The 23,088-nt window shown below is 46.7% G+C and overlaps 1 protein-coding gene, 2 long non-coding RNA genes and 2 pseudogenes across 3 annotated transcripts; 1 reads left to right on the top strand and 4 right to left on the bottom strand.

Moving 5' to 3' along the window:
• Positions 1-2,793: 2,793 nt before the first annotated feature.
• On the bottom strand, positions 2,794-4,267 carry Rpp25 (ribonuclease P and MRP subunit p25). Its single transcript, XM_031343135.1, has one exon. It carries the CDS (start codon positions 4,058-4,060, stop codon positions 3,461-3,463), a length of 600 nt encoding a protein of 199 aa, XP_031198995.1. The 5' UTR covers positions 4,061-4,267; the 3' UTR covers positions 2,794-3,460.
• A 335-nt stretch (positions 4,268-4,602) lies between these two features.
• LOC116071979 lies at positions 4,603-10,599 on the top strand. The gene is made up of 2 exons (XR_004111261.1): positions 4,603-6,443; positions 9,195-10,599. It is a non-coding gene; the product is annotated as an uncharacterized LOC116071979 (long non-coding RNA).
• On the bottom strand, positions 9,137-11,237 carry LOC116071981. The gene is made up of 2 exons (XR_004111262.1): positions 11,115-11,237; positions 9,137-9,332 (listed from the first exon to the last, which is right to left on the bottom strand). It is a non-coding gene; the product is annotated as an uncharacterized LOC116071981 (long non-coding RNA).
• A 7,956-nt stretch (positions 11,238-19,193) lies between these two features.
• Positions 19,194-19,616, bottom strand: LOC116071977 (annotated as a pseudogene).
• Positions 19,617-21,708: 2,092 nt separating this feature from the next.
• The window catches only part of LOC116073627, a 12,738-nt pseudogene continuing 11,358 nt past the window's right edge, over positions 21,709-23,088 (bottom strand).

Here is a 23,088-nt window from a genome sequence, read left to right as displayed (position 1 = left end):
CAAACTCCTGCTTCTGTCTCCTGAGAGCTGGCATTAGAGGCATGTATACACAAGACAGGTCATATGTTACTTTTCTTTCTCTACAATAGATTGTTGTTTGGGGGTGGGGGGTTCTAAAGCAATATTGAGTTATTCTGTGATTCTAACTCCTACCCCACCCTGTGCCTAGTCTGGAAGCTGGCACAACAGAACAATGAAATTAAGTTGAGTGGATAAAAGGCTCAATGGAAGTCACCACCCATCTGACAATGCACACGTACTTTTATGTTTTCAGTGGATTTCGGTTTTGTGACCGGAGTGTCACAGGGATAGAAGTAAGCACCAGGCTGTGGGGACACTATCCCTAAGGATAACTCCAAGCATCATCAAAAGCAGCTATATATATATTAGTGATGTCATTAGGTTTGTTGACACTCCCTTCACTTGAGATGTCCTGCCCTCCCTCCTGTACCCACTTCCAGGTAATTCCTTGTACTTCCGCTCTCTTGTAGGTGTGTGTGGTCTTGTGGTCTCAGCAGGTGCTAGAGTATATGGACTGTAGATTAACAGGAGGGGGAATGCCACGTGTGCAGCTATGGGGAAGCTATTGTCCATGTTGGGGTGAGATTTTTCAGTGGTGTGTCTGCTTGGGGCCACCCACACTCCTATAAGTAACTCCTCAATCATGGTCTGTAAGTAAACCCAATAAACTAGTTGGTTCTCCAAGCTAGATTTGGGAACAATCATCTCTGGTCGTTGCTGGTACCCTATGTGGGGTGAGTAGATGCTTGTTCCCACCCACCAGGGCAAGTTTACAAAACAGGCCAAAGGAAAGACTGGGGTCTCACAAGAGAGATTCTCTCTTTCTCCCACTTTACCACTAGTCCCTTCCTGAAGTAGACAACTACCTCTGAGGGTGTTCCATCCATACCCTCTCCTTAAGCCTGGACTTCTCAAGTTCTCACTTCATTCTCTGTGATGAGAAGGGAGGAGATACAGGAAGGATGTGTGCCCTTCCGTTAGAAACTGCTCAAAGGACAGCAGGGCCAGAGGATCAGAAAGGCAGAGATGGGGTCTTGATGTGAATCTACTGATAAGTTAGTTAATACACTATGAAAAGCCTGGGCATCAAATCTGCTGGCTTGGGTGGGGATACAGTAAAGGAAGCCATGTGTGGCTTGTTTTCTCTCAAGAGAGCAGGTTAGCTTTGAAGCTACGGGAGGCACGTCCTTTTCCCCCATCCTAGGACATGTTTCCAGGCTGGAAGGAGACTTACCTGGCCCATCTAATGAGCCTCCATAACCTTGTCTTCCTGAGACACCAAGCAGGCTCTGCTTGCATAGTCCTGGAATCAGGGCAGTCATCTAGACTAGTCTGTAGCATTCCTGACTATTAAATCTTATCTTTACCTTTAGTTTCAGAAGCCCAATACTCCAGGGTACCTCAGTTGTCTAGATAGTTTACTGTTTCCTGAGACGCTTTGTCCAGGCTGACCAGTTGTGACACTTTGTACCCTACTCCATGTGTAGCCAAGGATGATCCTTAAGTTTAGATATTCTTGCTTCCACCTCTAGATACAGGTATTACAGGGATGCACCACCATGACAAGTTTACGTGGTGCTGGGAGTCAAAAATGAGACTTTATACATGCTGGGCTAATGCTCTACCAGCTGAATTACATCCTCAGGGGAGTCTTCAGTCCTTCCATGCTTCTTGCTCCATATCAGGTCAACAAACACATCTAAATCCCCCGGCCCTCCCTAGCGATTCCTCAAGATCGAGAAATAGAACTGAACAAATGACACACACCTGTAATCCCAGCATTTGGGAGGCTGGGGCAGGAGGATCAGTTCTTGTCCAGCCTGCACTACATGGCAAGACCCCCCCCCAAATAAATAATTAAGTCAGGAAGATGGGGTGGGAGGTGAAGGGCAATGAATGACAGTCTGGATGACAGGAGTCAGTGATCCAAAACACAAGAAGAGATATTGGAAGGAGAGAAGTGGCTTCCCCAAGGCGCCCCTCCATCAGTTGCTGAAACCCACGTCCTCACCAGTAGGATTTATTTCAAGGTTCTACAGGCAAAGTGACTTACAAATATATTCTCTCCCATTTCCTTCCCAGAGGTGCTGAGTTCCACGGGGTAGCGTCTGCTCTGAAGATCCTGAGCTGTATGCTGCACAGCTCCCCGACTTTCAGCACACAGCACCCCCCACCCCCACTCTCTCAGACTTGGACTTGGGCTGAGAGGCATCTGAGGCTGTTATCTCTCAACACACAGCTGTGCAGGGCTGAAGGCAGCGGCTTATCAGGGAGCCCGCAGTGATTCACAGCCCGGGCTTCTCTGCTGAATAGTAATTTCCAGCAGTGGATTTGTGCTCTTTGTCTCCTCCCCGCCTCTCCCAAGGGTGTGCTGTCCTTTTTGCAGAGAGAGGGCAGTGAAGGGGAGCTCCTACTCATGGGGCTTTGTGCCTGCCTCTGGGTAAGAATGTCTACTGGGTGGATCGGGCAAGGTTAGAACCTTAGCGTGGTCGGCCAGCCTTGGCAGGCTGCCGCCTCCAGCTTATCAATGCCCTCCCTCCTTCCCCTCCCAGAGAAGCAGCAATACTGCTTCCTTTCCCTTGTAGGGATACAACAGGGACACAGACCCCCATACCCCCTCCATCACAAGTCCCTCTTTCGACATTTTGACCCTGCCCAGTCTGTGTCTGACCTTGAAGACTCCAAAGGCTAATAGGGCCGAAGGCAAGCATGCCAAAGTGGTCTGTCTCTGCACAGGCGAGTGGGTAAGGAAAAAATAAAACTGGGGACGGAGCCATTTTCATGTTTGTTTTATTAGAAGCAAGACTCCAGCAGGACTCAAGGGAGGGAGCATGGCAAGTTTTGTCCTGGGTCCCCTCTCTGCCACCATGCAAAAGGGGGGTGGGGTGGGGCAAGGATGCTAAAAGGGAATTGCTAGGGTGTGTGTGTGTGTGTGTGTGTGTGTGTGTGTGTGTGTGTGTGTGTGTATGTGTGGGCAGAACAGGATCCGGACGTTTTCAACTTGGCCACCCTCAAGCAATCAGTTCCACAGCTCCTGCTCTCAGTTAACAGCAAGGATGATTTTTAAAGCCTCAACTGTCGGCCTCCATGCATACTGGGTGCTTTTAACGTCTGGGTCCCCAAGAAAGCTCAAGAGTCCCACTACCCACCATGCTTCCCTAAAAAAGATGGCCTAGAAAAGGTGTGGGTGGTGTTCTGTGGCTTCTGGCAACATATCCCACAAAGTTTCCTTGCACTTCAAGGGTCCTCTCCTCATTCCTGAGCTCCTTCTCCTGTCGCCTTGGGATCTGCGCTGTCACTCTGAGGACCGGTGTCCAGGAACATGGGCCCCTTAAATCCCATGAAAGGGATATGAAAGGGGTATGAAAGGTGCGTGCAGATGTAGGGGTGTTGAAGATATAAGATCCAGTCGGTCTAGGTGGCTCAGAGGCAAGAATTCTCAGGCAGTCCGGTCCTCATTCTCAGCCTCTGGCTCAGGCTGAGACCGCTTAGCGGTGCCTTCTTCAGCAGCAGATTCCCCCAGGCTCCTCTTGGACGTCGACACCGGAGGAGGGGACGAAGGACCAGGACTGAGATTCGGAGGCTGGTAGCCAAGTTGTCGTGGATCCAGTGCGTCCTTTGAAAGTAGGATGGCGAGGCTCGGTACATTCTTAAGTACACTGAGACTGGCGGCCGGATCGCTGGGCGTCTGACCCGGTATGGGCCCAGGCGGGAGGCTCTGCCACACCTCGCGCACGCTCCGGTAGCACAGCCGCGTGACCTGGTGTAAGCCCGCCAGGCGGCGCTTGAGGATTTCGGCGCACGTGACGGTCTTGGTGGTGGCCCGGCCGCAGCCACTGAAGACGATGGCGCGCGTGGCTGGCTGCGCCATGCTGGCAGTGGCGAAGGCCAGCAGGTTGCGGATCTTACTGCCCTCCTTGACCCGCATGTGTACAGCACCGGGTGCCAGATCTGCAAAAGGGCCAGAGCTCGGGCTGCCACCCTCATCACCGTCCCCCGCCGGCGCCTCCTCCGAGCGCACCTTACGGAAGTTCTCCATGCGCCGTCGTCGCAGGGATCGCAGGTTTTGCCATGGGGACGCCTCAAGCCCGGGGCTGCATGGCCGCGGGTCGTGCCGGGCGAGGGGCCGGCAGGGATTGGGATGCCGGCGCCGAGTGAAAGCTGGATGGTGGGCTGGGAACGCGCGGTCTTCAACCCAGACTTCTACAGGGTAGTGCTGTTCTACTCTGCGCCCTCGGCGCCTTGTGCTCCGCGCCTTTAGCTGAAGCTCCGCCTGGGAGCGGGATAGGACCCGCCCCTTCGTCCAGGCCCCGCCCCAACTCTGCGTGACTTGTCCCAGCTCCGCCAGCCTTTGGGATCCAGCGCTGGTGTTCAGCAGCTGGGGTCACCGAGCCAGAGGTGATTTGGGAGGCGAAGTTCCCCGAAGTCACCATCTGTTCTCTTTGAACCAGACTTTATGCAGAAACAACCTAAATAAAAACTATGCTTGAGGTGCAAACGGCGATTCAAGCCTGGTCCCTGAGCCTTGCGGGGTTCCAGCTCAAGGGCATCCCTAGACCCCTCCTAGGTAAGAGATTTCCAAACCACCTTTTGGGGCTTCGCTACTCTAGCCCTTCAGGGACCTCCCTCCCATTCTCTCCCTTTATTCTTGCGTCAAGGACAGCCAGTGCATGGTCAGCAGAGTGTGGGAGGCGTTGGCTGCGGCTACACGCAGCGCCTTCCCTAGGCTGCGACCGCTACGTCGTGGCCTGGTCCTTGCGTAGCTGCTTATAAAGATTTAAGTTTCAGCCTTGCTCCTCTTGACCATACTTCCAGTCTCCCGGCTCCTATATACCTCTGAAATGCAGGAATTGATGCGTTGGGCCAGCCTAAAGTGAATGGGGAACCGGAGATCATTTCTTCCAAGGCGTTAAATTCTTATATTTATGCCCGAAAGTCCTTTACTGGAGCTGCATGCATTTTTATGTGCGTGGCTCAGCCCGTGCTAACGCGGATTCCTGACTTCCAATTCCAGGTGGAATTCCTTGCTAGTCAGCCTTGGCCTCTAGAAATCCAGAGGGTAGTTTTTGTTAAAAGGAGACCGAGAGAAGACAAATTTTAAGAGGTGGGAGACAGGGTGGAGTGCGTTGGTGGAATGTTGGGGGAAGGGTGGACTTGCAAACTCTGGAAACTCCACAGAATCTAAGGAGAGGCTCGGATTCTGCTGCGAGGTGAGATGAGCGGTAGAGAGCTGAGGTCTGATGGAAGGAAGGCAGTTTAATAAGGAGTGGCCCTATCTAACCCTGGCCTGGGACCACGCCCTCAGTATTCTATCCGCTTCCGCGGAAGGCTGGGAGGGAGTCAGACAGACCTGTTAGAGCACAGGGAAGGAAGACGCTCTGAGGGCCGTAAGGAACGGTGTCTCGAAAGTATCAGCAAGCTGCCGTCTAGATGAGCATAGCTTCAGCCTAGGGGTAGGACCGACCGGCCCTCCTCTTTCTCTTTGCTCTCAGCCCCGCAGCTCAGAGCACCAGGCTCATATCTCATCTCTTCTCGGAGTGTGGCTGCAGTACCTGGACTTTTGTGGTTTTTTTAACCTCAAGTGTGAGTGACTGACTCTAATCTCTTGCACACAATCCGGGAGTGTACCCTGAACTGGAACTCTGTCCTGGATCCAACTCTTGCAGGCTTCACAGGGAGGAGCAGGCTCTGGAGGCCCAACCTTGGGAAGGCACCACGACTGCAGTGCACTGGGGCCAAGTGGTGGACTTAAAGTCGGCAGTTTCGGATTGGCCTGAGAAAAAGTTCCAGAAGCACTAGAAGCTTTGTAAGAATGTGCTGGCTGGAAAAGAAGCGAGCTCTGCGTCCCCGGGAGTATGCAAGCCTGGGCTAAACAACTTGGAGAGCATGTAGGCCGTACTCTGTAATTTGGAAGACCTGGGGGCTGCAGGTTTGTTCCATAAGGAGGGGATGGCTGTGCCTCTACCCAAGTTGGCCCTCAAGGACACCGTCACCCTCTCCCAGTACCACTACACTCTGCCTTAGACTTCCCCATTCACTTTATTTTCGAGTCTGTGGAGGGAGAAAGCAGAAAAGGCCCGGTTCCCCGCCCGCGCGTCGCTTCCTTTCCCGCTCCCTCTGCAGCACTTAAAATGTAAATGCACATCGTGATTAGCCGCGGGGTCGCTAATTACAGCTGAAGCCATTCATTACGCTGTCAGCTCTCTCTCTGTCTCCCACCGGCTGTGCGCTCCCTCCCGGCCGGGGGGAGGGGGCAGCGGAGGAGGTGATGGGGGGAAGGATGCGGGGACTGCTCGGTGCTGGCAGCCTTAAAGCCCAGAACTAGCAGAGGGGCGGTGAGCCGAAGAAAGCGGTTGGACCGTGAAGAGGGAGAAACGCGGGAGGCTGGAAGGAAGATTAAGTGAGGAGGATGAAGAGGAAGGGTATGTGTGAAGCGATATCAGGATGGGAAGAAGGCCAAAGGAGAAATAGTGCGAGATGGGTAGGAACCTTCCGAAAGGGGACAGATGACAGGGGGAGGAGAAAGAAGGTTCAACGTGGGGAAAGTGGATAAATAAAGGTACTATCTTTGCTGCACACAACATCATGGTTAGAAAGGCAGCCAGGACGGTATGCTGAAAAAGCTGGTTGCCCGCCAAACCCTGCGGATACGTTTGCATATGTAAATGTATTTTTAAATACCTACAAGAAAACTGCACGCTGGCATCTGTTACCTCTGCAGCCACATCCAGATTTTGTTGCTCTCTTTAAGGAAAAGATTAACAAAATACGGATAGGAAATTAAGTAAGCGTAAAGTCTTGGAGGAGCTTGTATAATTGAGGTACTGACCCGGCAGTCCAGGCTTCATTAGTCTCTTTCTGTTTCTTGTGACCTTGGACAATTGACTTAACCCTTGTGCCTTGGTTTGTCACCTGTAAAAGGAGGGTAATTATAGTAACCTGCTCGCTGTGCTCCTGAGTTCCTGGGACACAGTAGCTGTTATTACTTTTCCTAAGTTATGATTAAAATAAAAAAATTTAAATTACAAAAGGAGGGGTGAGAGGTAGGAGGATCAGAAGTTCAAGGTCTTCCTTAGCAACAGAGCAACGTAGCTATCCTAGGCTACATGAGACATCATATTAAAAAAAAAAAAGTAAAGGCTGATGAGAGGAAACAAAGTGGTTGTGTGTGTGTGTGTGTGTGTGTGAGAGAGAGAGAGAGAGAGAGAGAGAGAGAGAGAGAGAGAGAGAGAGAGATAACAATGATGAGGAGTGGAGACAGATGGGGAGAGCCTTAGATATAGCAGTTTAGAGAGAACCAGCCCATGCTCTGCAAAGGGCCTGACCAGCAGCCTTCTGGAGCAGGAAGGAAAGGAGCCGCTTAACATAGTGAAGCAGAGGCAAGTACATCTCTGTGAGGTCTACCTCACATAGATCTTGATTGGCATAGAGTTCCAGGTCAGCCAGGACTAACCAGTGAAACCCTATCTCCAGGAAAAAAAAGAAGAAAAGGAATATTTATTTTAAGAAAAGGTCTTGCTTTGTAGTCCTCACTGGCCTGAAACTCAGAATCCTCCCTTCAGCCTCCAATTGATTGCTGTGATTACCAGAATATGCCGTCCATGCCTCCTAAAACTCTTCTTCCATTTTTAAACACACATGCAGGGTTTGATTCTCTCCTTCTGCCATGTGAGTTACAAGGGATCGAACTCCTATAGATCAACACTTGGTGGCAAGCCCTTTACCCACTGAGCCATTTCTTGGCCCCCAAGACTTAAATGGCTTGAGCTTCCTAGAAAAGGTATGGGTTGAGAACCAGGTGTGGTAGTTCATGCCTGTAGCTCTGGAGAGAAGACCAAAAGACCGGCAGTAGGAAGGCCAGGCTTGGAAGTCTGGGATACATCATACCCAGTCTCAAAACAAGCAAGAATGGGTGCTAGAGAGATGGCTCAATTAAAAGCACTTGATGCTCTTCCGAAATATTTGAGTTTAGTTCCCAGCATCCATGTCAAGGGGCTCACACTACCTTGACTCTAGCTCCAGAGAATTTGGAGCCTCTGGCCTCTGTGAACACTTATATGCATGTGTGGCACGCAATTAAAAATAAAATAATTTTTGAGACAGGATCTTTATGTAATTCTGGCTGTCCTGGAACTTCCTATGTAGATCAGGCTGGCCTTAATTCCTAAAGGCCTCTGCCTCTGCTTCCTGAGGGCTAGGATTTAAGGCATGTGCCTCACCCTCAGCTAATTTTTTTTTTTTTAAAAAGAAAGATATGGGTTGTCTTTGTGGAGAGAGAAGGTTTTCATAGTGAAGAAAATAGACTGGGTAATCTGCTATTGCATTAAAAAGTTTTCCCCAAATTTAACAGCTTAAAAACATCAGCATTTATCATGTCGCACAATTTCTGAAAGTCATAAGTCCAAGTCCAGTTTGAAAAGGTTAAACCTCCTTACCCAGAATCTCTCTCCATCCCTATCCTCCGCCCTGAGGCTATAGTCAGGGAGTTGATCGGTGGAACACCAGCACCCAAGCTTATCTCCTGTATGCTGGTTAGAGGTCCCTATCCCCTCCACTGGCCCCCTCATGAAGTATCTGAGATGAGAAGAGTGGACACACACACACACACACACACACACTCACACATGAGGGGTCACATGAAGCGTATGGGGGGAGGGGAAGCAATGTCTATTGGTTATGGGGCATCTTAGTCTACATTTTTTTGTTGTTGTTGTTGTTTTTCGAGACAGGGTTTCTCTGTGTAGCCCTGGCTGTCCTGGAACTCTCTCTGTAGACCAGGCTGGCCTCGAACTCAGAAATCTACCTGCCTCTACCTTCCAAGTGCTGGGATTAAAGGCGTGCACCACCACCACCCAGCTCAATGTTTTCCTCTTAAAAGTGCCCTGTTATCCCTCTAGCACCTGGGCCAGGATGCTCTTTTCAGATAGACTAAACCGCTGGCCCAAGGCTTAGCTATGGAACAGTGATGCTTGTAAGCAAGCCTGAAATACATTTGCTGTTGTTTTGTTTTTTGTTTTAAGGCAGGGGTGGGGAGTGAGAGGGTAAGGCTTAGCAGGGTGCCTGGCTCCCTTGGGCACGGAGAGCCCTAGGCCCAGCTGCTGTTTACAGCCTAGAATGCAGGCCTAGTGCTTTTATTTTGATTGCGTGATTGAACATTTTCTGCTTCATTTCAGTGGAGAGTGGCAGAATCAGCTTTTCTGAATGCTCTCTGGATAGCGTCCTCCTTCACATCCTGTAGAGTCGGGCTCCTGATAAACAACGTCATTTCACTGCTGCACAGCCCCTTAGGGTCTGCTGAACTGGAAAGACACCTGCAAAAAGAAAAAAAGAAACAACCAAGTCTCCCTCATGGAGGTCACCTCTCTTCATTACAGTTGCCCCTGTCTCTTGGATACTGAGAGTGGATACAGCTCTTTCATAAACCATCCCTGACAGCACCATCTCGCACCCTGCCATCCCAGAACAGAGTCCCAAATCAAGCTAGATGATGCTGGGTTCCTCCCAGTACTTGGTCAGATTCCCTTTATGACAGTGAGTGTCCCCAGTCGCCAGCCAGCAGGTAATTAACTGTATTTCCTTCTCTTGAGTGGAAGATGAAGTTAATCAAACCTACTGTTTTGAAGAAAATCACCAAGCACCTTGATCTATTCTGGCAGACAGCATATTTTATATATTTGAACAATGGGAAAGAACATATTTTGCTTTCAGAATGGCTGGAAGAATTCTCTCTGCCCCCAGATGACCCAGGCTTGCTGATTAATGATCTGTCCGGTGACCCTCACCTCAGGACAGATAGAAATGGTTTTGTTTTAATGTTTTTATCTTCTATTATTGAGTGTGTGTGTTCGGTATGATGTATGTGCATGTCGGGGTCAGAGGACGACTCTGTGGAATTGGTTCTGTCCTTCCAACGTTAGTGGGTTTCAGGGATCGAACAATCTGACTCAGGCTGCCCGACAGGCTTCGTTTGCCCTTAATTGTGGAACCAACCTGCTAGTGCTGGGATTAAAGGTGTGTGCCACCACTGCCTGATTTATATTTATAACTCTTACATGTTACTTTTACCTTAATAACATTTCAGGGTAATGAAACAAACTGGAAAAAAACCATTTTGTTCAAATTTTGGCCGTGTAAAACAACCATCTGTTACAGTCTCAGATTCTGTGGACTGAGAATTTAGGCAGTACATAGAGAGGGTGGACTGTCTTTTTTCGGTGACATCTGAGGTTTCAGCTAGGGGATGCCAAGGCTGGAAGCTATGATAATCTAAATACTGGTGAAGGCTGTTGGCTGATGCCGAGGGGTGGGAGTTTTCAATCTGCATGTAGTCCTTCTGCTTGGATTACCTTGGACTTGTGACAGCATGCCCGGATGCTGAGGATGAAGAGCTGGTAAGAGAATGAGAGCCAAGCTGTGAGCCCAGGCCATCTTTTGGTCCAGGTTTGGGTGTCATCTGTAGCTCCTGTCTCATGCCCTCACAAAGGATATTATGAAGCTCTGCCCAGGCTCTCAGGAAGAAGGAGTAGGCTCCACTTTTTCCTCCTTTTTTTTTAATTAATAAAAAATGTTTGGCTTTGATTTCTTTTGTGTGTTTTTGCAGGAGTCTGTTACCCGAATTCCATCCGTGGGATCCATATGGTGAAAGGGGATAAGATATTCTTGCAAGTTGACCTCTGACCTCAACACCCTTGCTGTGGCAGATATAAATTTTTTTTGTTTTGTTTTTATCGAGTCACGGTTTCTCTGTGTAGCCCTGGCTGCCCTAGAACTTGTTCTATAGACCAGGCTGGCTTCAAATTCAGAGACCTGCTTGCCCCTGTCTCCCAAGTGCTGGGACTAAAGGCATAAACCAGGACCACATCTAGCAAAAAATGTTTTACTCTTTCATAATTTCACATATACTATATACTTTGATTATATCCCCCAGATTTCTTAAGTTTTAGTTTATAATGGAGCAAATATTGGTTTGTATAACTCACACTGGAAGAGTTCTGTGATGTTATCAATAATTTTTATAAATCTAAACTGGGGAGACTGGAGCAAAAGCACTTGCTGCATTGCAGAGGACTTCAGTACAGTTTCTAGAAACTCACATGGTGGCTTGTAACTGTCCAGTCTCAGGTGATCTGATGTCTTCTTCTGACCTCTGGGATTAAAGTTGAGTGCATCACCGTGCCCAGCCAGGGTGGGGAATTGAGGAGCTGGTCATGAGGAGGTTGTGGGGCAAAGGACTCTTGTGCAGCTCAGTGTCCTGTACATGCATTGAGGAAGGAAGGGGAGAGACCAGATCTTTTGGGTTCAGACTCCATCTTAGAAAACCTACACTAAGGTTGAACTCAAGTTAACTAACAGGCCGATACCCAGCACCAGTTTCCAGGTTACCCCTGTGATGGTTTGATATGCTTGGCCCACGGAGTGGCACTATTAGGAGGTATGGATTTGTTGGAGTAGGTGTGTCACTATGAGTGTGGGCCTTAATACCCTAGTCCTAGCTGCCTGGAAGTCAACCTTCTCTTAGAGGTCTGCAGATGAAGATGTAGATCTCCCAGCTCCTCCCGTACCATGCCTGCCTGGATGCTGCCATGATCCCGCCTTGATGATACTGGACTGAATCTCTCAACCTATAAGCTAGCCCCAATTAAATGTTGTCCTTATAAGAATTGCCTTGGTCATGGTATCTGTTCACAGCAGTAAAACCCTAAGACACCCCCCCAACAAAACCTGCATCTAGGAGGCTGGCGAGATGGCTCAGTGGGTAAGAACACTGACCGCTCTTCTGAAGGTCCTGAGTTCGGATCCCAGCAACCACATGGTGGCTCACAACCACCCGTAATGAGATCTGACACCCTCTTCTGGTGTGCCTGAAGACAGAATTACCCCAGAGTTCAATTCCCAGCAGCCACATGATGGCTTATGACCATCTGTACAGCTATAGTGTACTCATATACATAAAAATAAATTAAATCTTTAAAAAAAAACCTGCATCTAGCACCAGTTTCTAGGTTATTCCCCAACAAATCTACATCTCCAGGTTACAAGTCTGTCCCTGACAGATCACTTCCTTTCTTCCATTCATTTTTTTAAGATTTATTTATTTATTTTTATGTGTATGAGTACACTGTAGCTGTACAGATGGCTGTGAGCCATCATGTGGCTGCTGGGAATTGAATTCAGGACTGCCTGCTCACTCTAGCCCCCTCGCTCCGGCCCCGCTCGCTCTCGTGTAATATACTGTAGCTGTCTTGAGACACACCAGAAGAGGGTGTCAGATCTCATTATGGGTAGCTGCCACCATGTGGTTGCTGGGATCCGAACTTAGGACCTTGGGAAGAGCAGTCAGTGCTCTTACCCACTGAGCCATTTCGCCAGCCCAACATATCACTTTCTAACAACCACCAATCAGGAGGAAAACAGAAGTTAAGTTTTTGTTTGTTTGTTTTTTGTTTTTTTGAGACAGGGTTTCTCTGTGTAGCCCTGGCTGTCCTGGAACTCACTCTGTAGACCAGGCTGGCCTCGAACTCAGAAATCCACCTGCCTCTGCCTCCCAAGTGCTGGGATTAAAGGTATGGGCCACCACTGCCCGTCCAAAAGTTAAGTTTATGGTTTGGCTCCCAGCACCAGCCAATTATGTTAAAGGCCATAATGGCCCCCCAACCAGATGTATGCCAGGCTAGATACCTCTTCTTGCCTCTATAAATGCTTGCCTGAAACTAGGCTCAGAGCTACACTCTCTCATTCTACTGCATTAGAGATGGTGGTGTGGCCCAAGCTTGTGCTTGAATAAAGAGACCCTAGTGCCATTGCATTAGAATCAGCTCCTTGGTGGTCTTTTGGGGTTCACATACACTTCCTGGCACAACAAAGGTTGCATAACAATCTCAGGGGTCAGAGATGTCCCAAGTCTGTTAGAAACAGTTTAGGTAGTCTTGACTACTTATTATTTAATTAGTTAATTTTGTGGAGCCATACTCATTGTCATGTTTTAATTTGCATACTAATTTGCATGTAATAATGTGGTGGCTATTCCTGGTTGTCAACTTGACTATATCTGGAATGAACTACAATTCAGAATTGGAGGGCACACCTGTGATCCAGATCTTGAGGCTGGAAGACACAAGCTTCAGACCTGGATCTTGACCTGGAGATCCTTTTTTTTGTTTGTTTTTTGTTTTGTTTTTTGAGACAGAGTTTCTCTGTATAGCCCTGGCTGTCCTGGAACTCACTCTGTAGGCCAGGTTGGCCTTGAACTCAGAAATCCACCTGCCTCTGCCTCCCAAGTGCTGGGATTAAAGGCATGCACCACCACTGCCGGGATCATGGAGATCCTTTTAAGGTTCCTTTATTTCTTTTGTGCGTATAGGTGTCCTATGGAAGATCAGCCATTGATCACTGAGCCACTGCCTTCCTTCTTAAAGACACTGAGCTGATCCACCTGCCCTGGATGTCTAGTTCTGTGAGAATAAGATTGTTCTGATTCAAGCCCAGGTTACTTGTGTTTTCTGTTATATGTATATCCAGGCTGAATCCATAGCCAGTATGCTAAGATTCAGCCATGTTTGTTGCTTGTGGTAGCTAAGGGGAACAACTTTTCAAACTGCCTGCAAAGAGTGTGTGATTAACCTGCTGCCTGTGGTAGCCATGGGAACAATGTTTCAAGCTGCCTGAAAAGAGTGCGATTAACCAAGGACAAGGCTAAAACTCACCACTGTGCTGTGGCTTGGCTGAGTTTCACGTAGACTGTGTCATCCGATGACAGCCCATGGATAACAGGCAGACCCCTCCCTGGAAGATGGACTGAAGATGGATGACATTTGGGGTCTTGAGTGTGCTTCTTAGAAAGAGGCTTCTAAGGCTGGCCAGTGGGTTAGAGTGTTCGCCACACAAGTCTGACAACTTGAGTTCCATTTGTGGGACCATGTGGTGGGAAGAGAAAACTTACTCCACACAGTGTGTAACTTACTCCACACAGTGTGTCCTCCACACATGTGCACACTTGCCTTCCTTCACCCATAATAATAAATAAATTAAAAAGCATTTAATTCTAAGCATGCTTTTACCCACCCTCCTTCCTTCCACTATCCCTCAGGAGCCCCAGGTTTACTTTAATGTTCAGGAGTTTCTCTCCACTCCCCTGGGCTCTCTCCGTTTCTCTAAGAGATTATTTCTCTAATAAATAGTTCATGTATTTATTTTTTAGTTTAATGTTTCAGTCTGCAAGTGTCTTCTATTGGAAAGGCCATTCATTGCCTTCATTTCTTGTATTTCAAATCACCTTTGTGAAAACTTTGCCTGTATTTTCTAGTACAATAAAATCCTAAGAACTGTTTCAGGAAGGCACTTTACACAGGAAGAGAAACAGTGATAGTAATAAGCTTCAGAGAGGGTTTTCAAAAACAGCATCCCCATTTTATATATTTAATCTTGTTTTGGGTCCCACTTTCTTGCCTTAGAGAGACTAAACATCCCCCAAGCTGTCCTAATTACTACTCCGATCACATAATGTGATGAAATCATAGCTAAACCACAGAAACAAGGGGAGTGAAATAGAGTTGTTATTTCCATAATAATTAAGTTGACTACTTCAGAAGCTCTCAAGGAGCCAGGCAGTGGTAGTGCATGCCTTTAATCCCAGCATTTGGGAGGCAGAGGCAGGCGGATTTCTGAGTATGAGGCCAGCCTGGTCTACAGAGTGAGTTCCAGGACAGCCAGAGCTATACAAAGAAACCCTGTCTGGAAAAAAAGAGAAAGAGGGAAAGAAAGAAAGGAAGGAAGGAAGAAAGAAAGAAAGAAAAAAGAAGGAAAAAGAAAGAAAGCAAGCTCTTAAGGGCCAGCAAGATGGCTCAGTGGTTAAGGGCATTTGCCACCAAGCTCAATGACCTGACTTCAACCCCCAGAACAAGTCATGGGCAAGTCATGATGAGCAAACATTCCAGTAACCAGCATCCCTCTGTCACCTCTGCACAGCATCCCTCTGTCACCTCTGCACTGCACCCCTCTGTCACCTCTGCATCAGCATCCCTCTGTCACCTCTGCACAGCATCCCTCTGTCACCTCTGCACTGTATCCCTCTGTCACCTCTGCACTGCATCCCTCTGTCACCTCTGCACTGCATCCCTCTGTCACCTCTGCACTGCATCCCTCTGTCACCTCTGCAATGCATCCCTCCGTCACCTCTGCACAACAACTGTTCCCAGGTTCCTTCCCTGGACTGTGGTATGTAAACCAAATAAATCCTTTCCCTGCCAGCTTGCGTTGGTGTTTCATCATAGGAATGCTAACTAGGACACTGGTTAGGAGTATATACTCTCTTGCAGAGGACCTGGATCTGGTTCCAAGCACCACATTGGTTGATTCACGAGCACTGGTAACTCCAGCTCCAGGGGATCTGATGCCCTCCTCTAGACTCTGAGGGCACCTGCACTCACATATATACTGACCCCCCCATATACATATAATTAAAAAATAAAAATAAGCCGGGCGGTGGTGGCGCATGCCTTTAATCCCAGCACTTGGGAGGCAGAGGCAGGCAGATTTCTGAGTTCGAGGCCAGCCTGGTCTACAGAGTGAGTTCCAGGACAGCAGGGCTACACAGAGAAACCCTGTCTCGAAAAAGCAAACAAACAAACAAACAAACACCCCCCAAAAACCAAACAAACAAAAATGAAAAAAAAAAAACTTCCATTTTTGTTTAATTGACCAGCTTCTGTTTTAACTGCATCAAGTAAGAGGACTTCTATTGAAATAATACTAGTGGGGCTGGAGAGATTGCTCAGTGGTTAAGGTCACCAGCTGCTCTTACAGAGGACCTGGGTTTGATCCCATGTACCTATATAGTGCCTCAAAATCTGTCTGTGATTCCAGTCCCAGGGGATCCAAGGCCCTCTTCTGGCCCATTTGGCACTGTATACATGTAGTACACATACATTGCAAGTAAAACACCCATATATATACATATAAATAGAATAAAATAATACTAGTAAACATAAATTGCTTCGCTATGCAGTTAGTCTGTGTCCAGGGTTAGAGACCTGAGTGTCAATCTAGCAGGAGGACAGCAAGGAAGACAGATGCTCCAGGGACCAGGAGGCTCAGTGAGTGTTCAGGAAACTGATCTTCATGGTGCAAGGACACTCAGGGCATTACTCAAGGGCTTGGAGGAGAGGAGGCATAGTCTAACAGGCATGTGCAGGATTTTGGTTCTTAGGTGAAACAGGTTCTGGGAACAAGGAGACTTACTGTGGGGACAGGGGAGCAACTTAGGTCAGGCAGAGAGACAAAGACAACTCGGAGTTAAAGAGGAGTTACAAACCCAAGGTATTGTCATCCAATGACTGAAGTCCTTTAGGGCTGAAACTGTGGCTCCATTCATGGTAGAGTGTTTGGTTCGATGACCAGTCACATAAAGTGGCCATGTGATTACAGGACTTAGAAGCCTGTAATCCTAGCACTCAGGAGGTGGAAGCAATGTCTGAGTTGGGGTTTCTATCACTGTGAAGGGACACTATCACATGGCAGCTCTTATAATGGAAAACATTTCATTGGGGCTGGCTTACAGGTTCAGAGCTTTAGTCTATTGTCACGGTGGGCAGCATGGTGGCACACGGGCAGACACGGTGCTGGAGAAGGAGCTGAGAGTTCCACATCTGTATCCATGGACAGCAGGAAGAGAGACACTGGATCAGGCTTGAGCATTTGAAACCTCAAAGCCCTGCCCTCAGTGACACACTGCCTCTAACAAGACCACAGGTTCTAACTAATAGTGCCATTCCTCTGAGTTTTATGGGAGCCATTTTCATTTCAACCACCACAGGCAGGAAAAACAGAGGTTCAAAGCCATCTTTGGATAAATAGCTAGTTTGAGATATAGGAGATCCTATCTAAAAATAAATAAGTAAATAGATAAATATTTGAAAAACATAATCTTTTGAGCTATCAGCCCAATGGGGCTTAGAAAAGAACCTGGGCTTGGCCCCAAGTTGTGCTATATTATCAGCAGCTTGTGATGGCTCAAGAGAAACAACTGTTAAATGTTTAATGTTATGAACTGATTGTTAAACAGAGTTATTATTAAAGTTTTAATTATATTGGCTTACAATTAAATAAAATATATTAAGACAAATATTTGAACTTTAGTAAGTGAATATTGAAACTTATCACAGTAATAACTTTCTTTCTCTTCTTCTTTCATTCTCTCTTTTCTTTTTTCTTCTTTTGAAGCATGACTTCTTTGGACCAGGCTGGCCTTGAATTAGTTATATAACCAAGGATGACCTTGGACTTTGATTCTCTTGATTCTACCTCTGGTGTGCTGGCATACACTTGACAATCTTGGTTTTATTTGGTGCTGGTGCTCAAACTCAGAGCGCTGTGCGTGCTGGGCCAGCACTCTACCAACTGAGCTGCAACTCAGGCCCAAATGTTACTATTATTCTTTCTCTTAAAGTTACTTTGTTTCAAGCCGGGCAGTGGTAGCACTCTTTTAATCCTAGCACTTGGGAGGCAGAGGCAGGTGGATTTCTGAGTTCAAGGCCAACCTGGTCTACAGAGTGAGTTCCAGGACAGCCAGGGCTACACAGAGAAACCCTACCTCGAAAAACCAAAAGGAAAAAAAAAAGTTACTTTGTTTCTTACATCCTAGTGGAGAAAATACAATGGCATGGCATCTCTCCACCCAACTCTGCACTCAGTGACATCACATTCAGCGATGTCACACCTCTAGATGTCACACTTAGTGTCCTTACACACAGTGATGTCATGCTCACTGATGTCACATTCAGTGATGTCACATTACAAAATCAGCTGTAATGGAAGTCTCTTACACTTTGGAGGTGAGTAAAAAAATCCCCAAACTGGTATGCATATGCCTAATATACCAGCTCTCAGTATGTAGAGACAAGAAAGTCAGAAGTTCAAGGTCAACCTCAGTTACATAACAAGGACAGCCAGTGCTATATGAGAGTTTGTCTAGAAAACAAATAAACAAAGAACCAGCTGCTTTTGATCCTAGCACTTGGGAGGCACAGGCAGGCAGATCTCTGAGAGTTTGAGGCCAACCTGGTCTACATAGTAAGATCCAGACCTGTCAGGGGCAACATAATGAGGCTCTGTCAAAGAAATAAAGACAAGGAAGAAAAAAAGAAGGAAAGAAAGAAGGAACAAAGGAACAAAGAGAGAGAGAACAAAAGAAAGGAAGGAAGGAAGAAAGGAAGGAAGGAAGCCACCTAATAAGTAAGATATTGTTTTGTACTATGAAGCTTAGTAAGAAAACTAAGTGGTACATTCCTGTAATCATAGTACTTGGTGTACACACACACACACACACACACACACACACACACACAAACACACACACACACACACACCTCCCACATCCAGGGCTTTGCATATATACATTTCCAGCCTTAACTGTCTTTTGTATCAGGAAAATTTACCAGTAAACACACATATTTATGTACACTATGTTTTCCCCTGCAGAACCACTTTCTGACATTTACCAATGTGTCACGGGCATGGTCTTGTGACTGAGAATTACACTGGCATGGACTGAGCCTTATGCCTGATTTTAAACTCAAGAAATTATCACTTTTTTAAAGATTTATTTTATTTTATTTTATTTTATGTGTATGAGTACACTGTAGCTGTACAGATGGCCGTGAGCTATCATGCGTGTGGCTGCTGGGAATTGAACTCAGGACCTTCGACCAGCCTGAGGAGAAACACTAGGAAGACTCAGTTGTTCTAAACAAAATTGAAATACAGAAGTGTCTTAGTTTGTTTTCTGTTGCTGTGATCAACACAATGGCCAAAAGCAATTTGAGGAGAAAAGGGTTATTTCAGATCACACTTTATCATCAGGGAGGTCAGCACAGGAACCTGGAAGCAGGGTCCAGAGTCAGAGGCCATGCAAGAGCAGTGCTTACTGGCTTGTGCTCTCTGCTCAGTTTGCTTTCTTATACACCCAGGCTAACCTGCCAGGGATAGTGCTGCTCACAGGGGGCTAGACCCTTCCACATCAATTATCAGTTAAGAAAATACCCTTTTTTTTTTTCAGTGAAAGGGTATTTTTATTATTTTCCTATATACCATCTTACTGAATACACCATGTACATTTTCTTAGCTGGCAAATAAGACCCACAGCAAAATTTCCTTGATGCTCAGAGAATCAAGAGTAGTCATTTGTCTTTGGGAGGATTCAGTTTCTTACGACGACTGTGATACTGTCCCTGCGGGTACCAGCGATGCTTTGTGGTGAAGAACACCTTGCTCAGTTGTTCTGTCATGGGCCCCTGCTCCGGATGCTTGCACTTTCCTTCTAACTTGGTTTTCAGTATCTGCTCATGTGTTTCCTCATTATGCAAAAGATCTGATTGAGGGATAGGTTTGGTGTGTTTGTAGGGGATGTCCACAGAAGGGTCGTAGCACACTATTGTCCTGCCTTCGGATGTCAAAGCCAGCTCTACCTTGCAATTGTAGTCATTGGGAAGAAAAGAATATGTAGATTTGTGACAAGTACTAGATAAAGCTCCATTTTGGATTAGAAATAAATGCTTCCAGATAGTTCTGTTTGATTTTGCCCACTTTACTGCCGCCACCATGATCCTTAGCAAGTGATTTGGAAAAAGATATTGTGAAGAGAAACTGCCTCTAAAACCTGTGGCTAGGTGCACAGATTTTCGTTCTGCACGCTCACCATCTTGCTTCAATCTCAAGAAAATACCCTTTAAACTTACCTCCAGACAAATCTTGAGGAGGTGTTTTCTTGGTTGATGTCTCCTCTTCCAAGATGGCCCCAGCTTGTGTCAAATTGGCCAGCCAACCAACCAACCAAAACAAAAACCCCATAACCAAACAAAACCAAACAATCACCACAAAAGAGCACTAAAACAATCACCACAACACAACAACAAACAGGCTGGAGAGATGGCTCAGAGGTTAAGAGCACCGCTGTTCTTCCAGAGGTCCTGAGTTCAATTCCCAGCAACCACATAACTTGGCTCACAATCACCTATAGTCAGATCTGGTGCCCTCTTCTGGCCTGCTGTATGCATAATAAATACATACGTAAATCTTTAAAACAAAACAACAAACACAAGCCATGCTGTCCCCAGGGCAGTGGTCATGGAATATTCTCTTGGCTCCTACCTGGAGGGTAGAGAAGAAGTGACACCTGCTTATGAGGATGTCTACACACTAGTCCTAAAAGAAAAGTAAGATGTGGGCTGGCAAGGTGGCTTCATGGGCAAAGGGTGGCTGCTGGCAAGCCTGATGACCTTGAGTTTGATCCCTGGAACCCACACAGTGGAAGGAGAGAATGGTTGCCTGCAAGTTGTCCTCTGATCTCATGCGTTCTGTGGCACACTCACCACCCCCAAATAAATAAATAAATACATGCAAACATAATTTTTAAAGAATGAAAAGTCAGACTTTCTGGGCAGAGGGAGTGGGTGTGGGTCTGCTAAGGATTCTGAGGACCCGATGAGGCATCGTGGGTAGGTTGGAGGAGGATGTCAGGCTGAGAAGGGGCATAGAGTGCAGCTGAAAGTGGTCAGGCAGGCGGGAACAGAATGCATCTTGTGGTTTTGATCTCTAGGGGTCAGGATGGTGGCCAAGGTCAGAGCTTACAAACGTTAGGCTACGATGTGTGGAGGTCACTCTTTATGGAAGGTTGGAAGGAACAGGCTCGGATAGACTCTGCTAGCAGCAGGATTCCTGTTCTAACTGGATTATGAGCAGCAGTCTGGGCTCTGAATTCCAGGACCAGAGCTACTGGTTAGGCTGCAGAACACAATGGTGATTAGGGTTGCTTGTGTGTATGCCTAGTGCACTTCTGGTTACAGGCAAACCTGCCTTGATGGTGGAGAATTAGCTCTGCAAGCATCGATTGCTTGGCTTGCATGCCCCCTAGTGGTCTACTGCAGGAACTGCTAGTAGGGGGAACACGGTGGATGTTGAATAAAGTAGGAGGGTGGGCTTGTTCTTGTTTTCTTTATTTCTGCTGTTCATAGATCACTCTCTCTCTCTCTTTTTTTTAATGAAAGCAGTCTTACTGGATTATAGTTAACACACAGTAAAACGTAAATATCTTTTGTTGTTGTTGTTTTTATTGTTTGAGTCAGAGTCTCATAGCCTCGGCTGGTCTAGAAATCCCATAGCCGAGGAGAGCCCGCATCTACCTCTGAGTGCTGGGATTACAGGCAGGCACTACCATTCTGGTTTATGCAGTGCTGAGGATACCTTGGGACCTCATGCATTTCAGGCAAGTGCTAGGCTAACTGAGCCATATCCCGAGCCTCCTTTTCTTTCTCTGTTTTTATTTTGAGACAAGATCTCATAGATAGCCCAGGTTGGCCTGAAACTTGCGATCTTCCTGCTTCAGCCTCCCAAATAGCTGGGATTACAGGTGTCTGCCATTGCATCCAGATCTGTTTGTTCACATTTCCCCTCCTTCTTTTTGCAGTGCTAGACACGGAGCACTGGACGGTGCACGTACTAGACAAGTCCCATGCCACTAAGCTTCATCCCTCAGCCCTTTAATTATTTTCGGATTTGTCTTATTTTGCCCAGCTTGGTTTTGGGATTCATCTTTATTTTGTGTCAGTTGTTTTTTAATTCTATTGTTCAATAATATATGATTCTTTATTATTATTGACAAGTAGGGATTTTTTGTCACTATTAAAAATTTGGATTTTAAACATATTCTTGGACTGGTGGTTCACATCCATCAGCTTGTTGAACATCAGGACCTGGCTCCTCTCTAGTTGTTCTCCCATAACTGCCACCTTCACCATGGAGCTCCGTGAGGTTTTGCAATTCAAACCTGGGTTTCTTCAGCGTTTTTACTTTTCTAACAAAGACATCATGGAGAGGATAAATTGACTGGCAAGCCTTTTCTATGTCTTTCCCAATGCTGTCTGGAATCAGTTTATTAACCACTTCCTTCAAGTCATTTTTCTGCACTTCTCCAGTCAAGATTCCATCTTCTTCAGGATCTGGCAGACAGGCCGGTGCAATGCACACGATGTCTTGTGTATCTAGTTGTTGCGTTTGTTAGTGAAACCAACACAGAAAAGTCAGAGCAAATGCCCATTGGCCATCCTGACATCATCATGAGCTTCAGGCATGGTGTGCCACCGTTTGATCTGGGTGAGATCCATGTCATGGAAGTTAGTCAGTTTTTGCCCTGAACATCCTCAGTAATTAGCTTGAGTTTTCTAACTACAACTTTGTCATTCTATAGATCGGCAAGGTTTACTTCAAACACTCGGCCCTTGAGGACGTCAGATGCAGTTTTGGTCCCTTGAGTCCTTGGGACTACTGTTTTTTCAATGTTCCTAATGTTGAACATTGCTGGAGCTTTCACATCATACTAGCCTGGAAATGTTGGCTACAGACAAGAAAAAACAAATCAAGATCAAAACAAGTAACTTGTGTAAGGAGATCCTGTATTTGGGAACAGCTCTGAGACAGGCTGAGACTCAAATGTCTATAGACAGCCAATAAATCTTATTGGCTACAGAGTCTTCATAACTCATTAATATATGCTACCCTTTTAATTGGCATAGGTAAAAATTTATACTACAGTTTGGTTACAGTCCATCTAACTTAAGAAAGACAGAGTCCTTCATCTGCTCAGAGGGACAGCAGGTCAACTTTGAATGAACTGTGTGCCGTTCACATTCCAAACTATGTATTTACTTGTGAGAAATTGTAACTTTAATTTTTTAATCCTATTTTTTTGTGTGTGTTTGTTTTTTTTTTGAGACAGGATTTCTCTGTGTAGCCCTGGCTGTCCTGGAACTCACTCTGTAGACCAGGCTGGCCTCGAACTCGGAAATCCGCCTGCCTCTGCCTCCCAAGTGCTGGGATTAAAGGTGTGTGCCACCACTGCCCGGCCTCTAATCCCATTTTTTTTTTCTTATATGTAAGTACACTGTAGCCATCTTCAGACACTCCAGAAGAGGGCGTCAGATCTTGTTATAGATGGTCTTGAACCACCATGTAGTTGCTGGGATTTGAACTCAGGACCTTCAGAAGAGCAATCTGTGCCCTTAACCACTGAGCTATCAC

Source organism: Mastomys coucha, unplaced genomic scaffold (assembly GCF_008632895.1).
Source record: "Mastomys coucha isolate ucsf_1 unplaced genomic scaffold, UCSF_Mcou_1 pScaffold23, whole genome shotgun sequence".
NCBI classification, from domain to species: Eukaryota; Metazoa; Chordata; class Mammalia; order Rodentia; family Muridae; genus Mastomys; species Mastomys coucha.
This window is presented reverse-complemented; position numbering and strand designations above follow the sequence as displayed.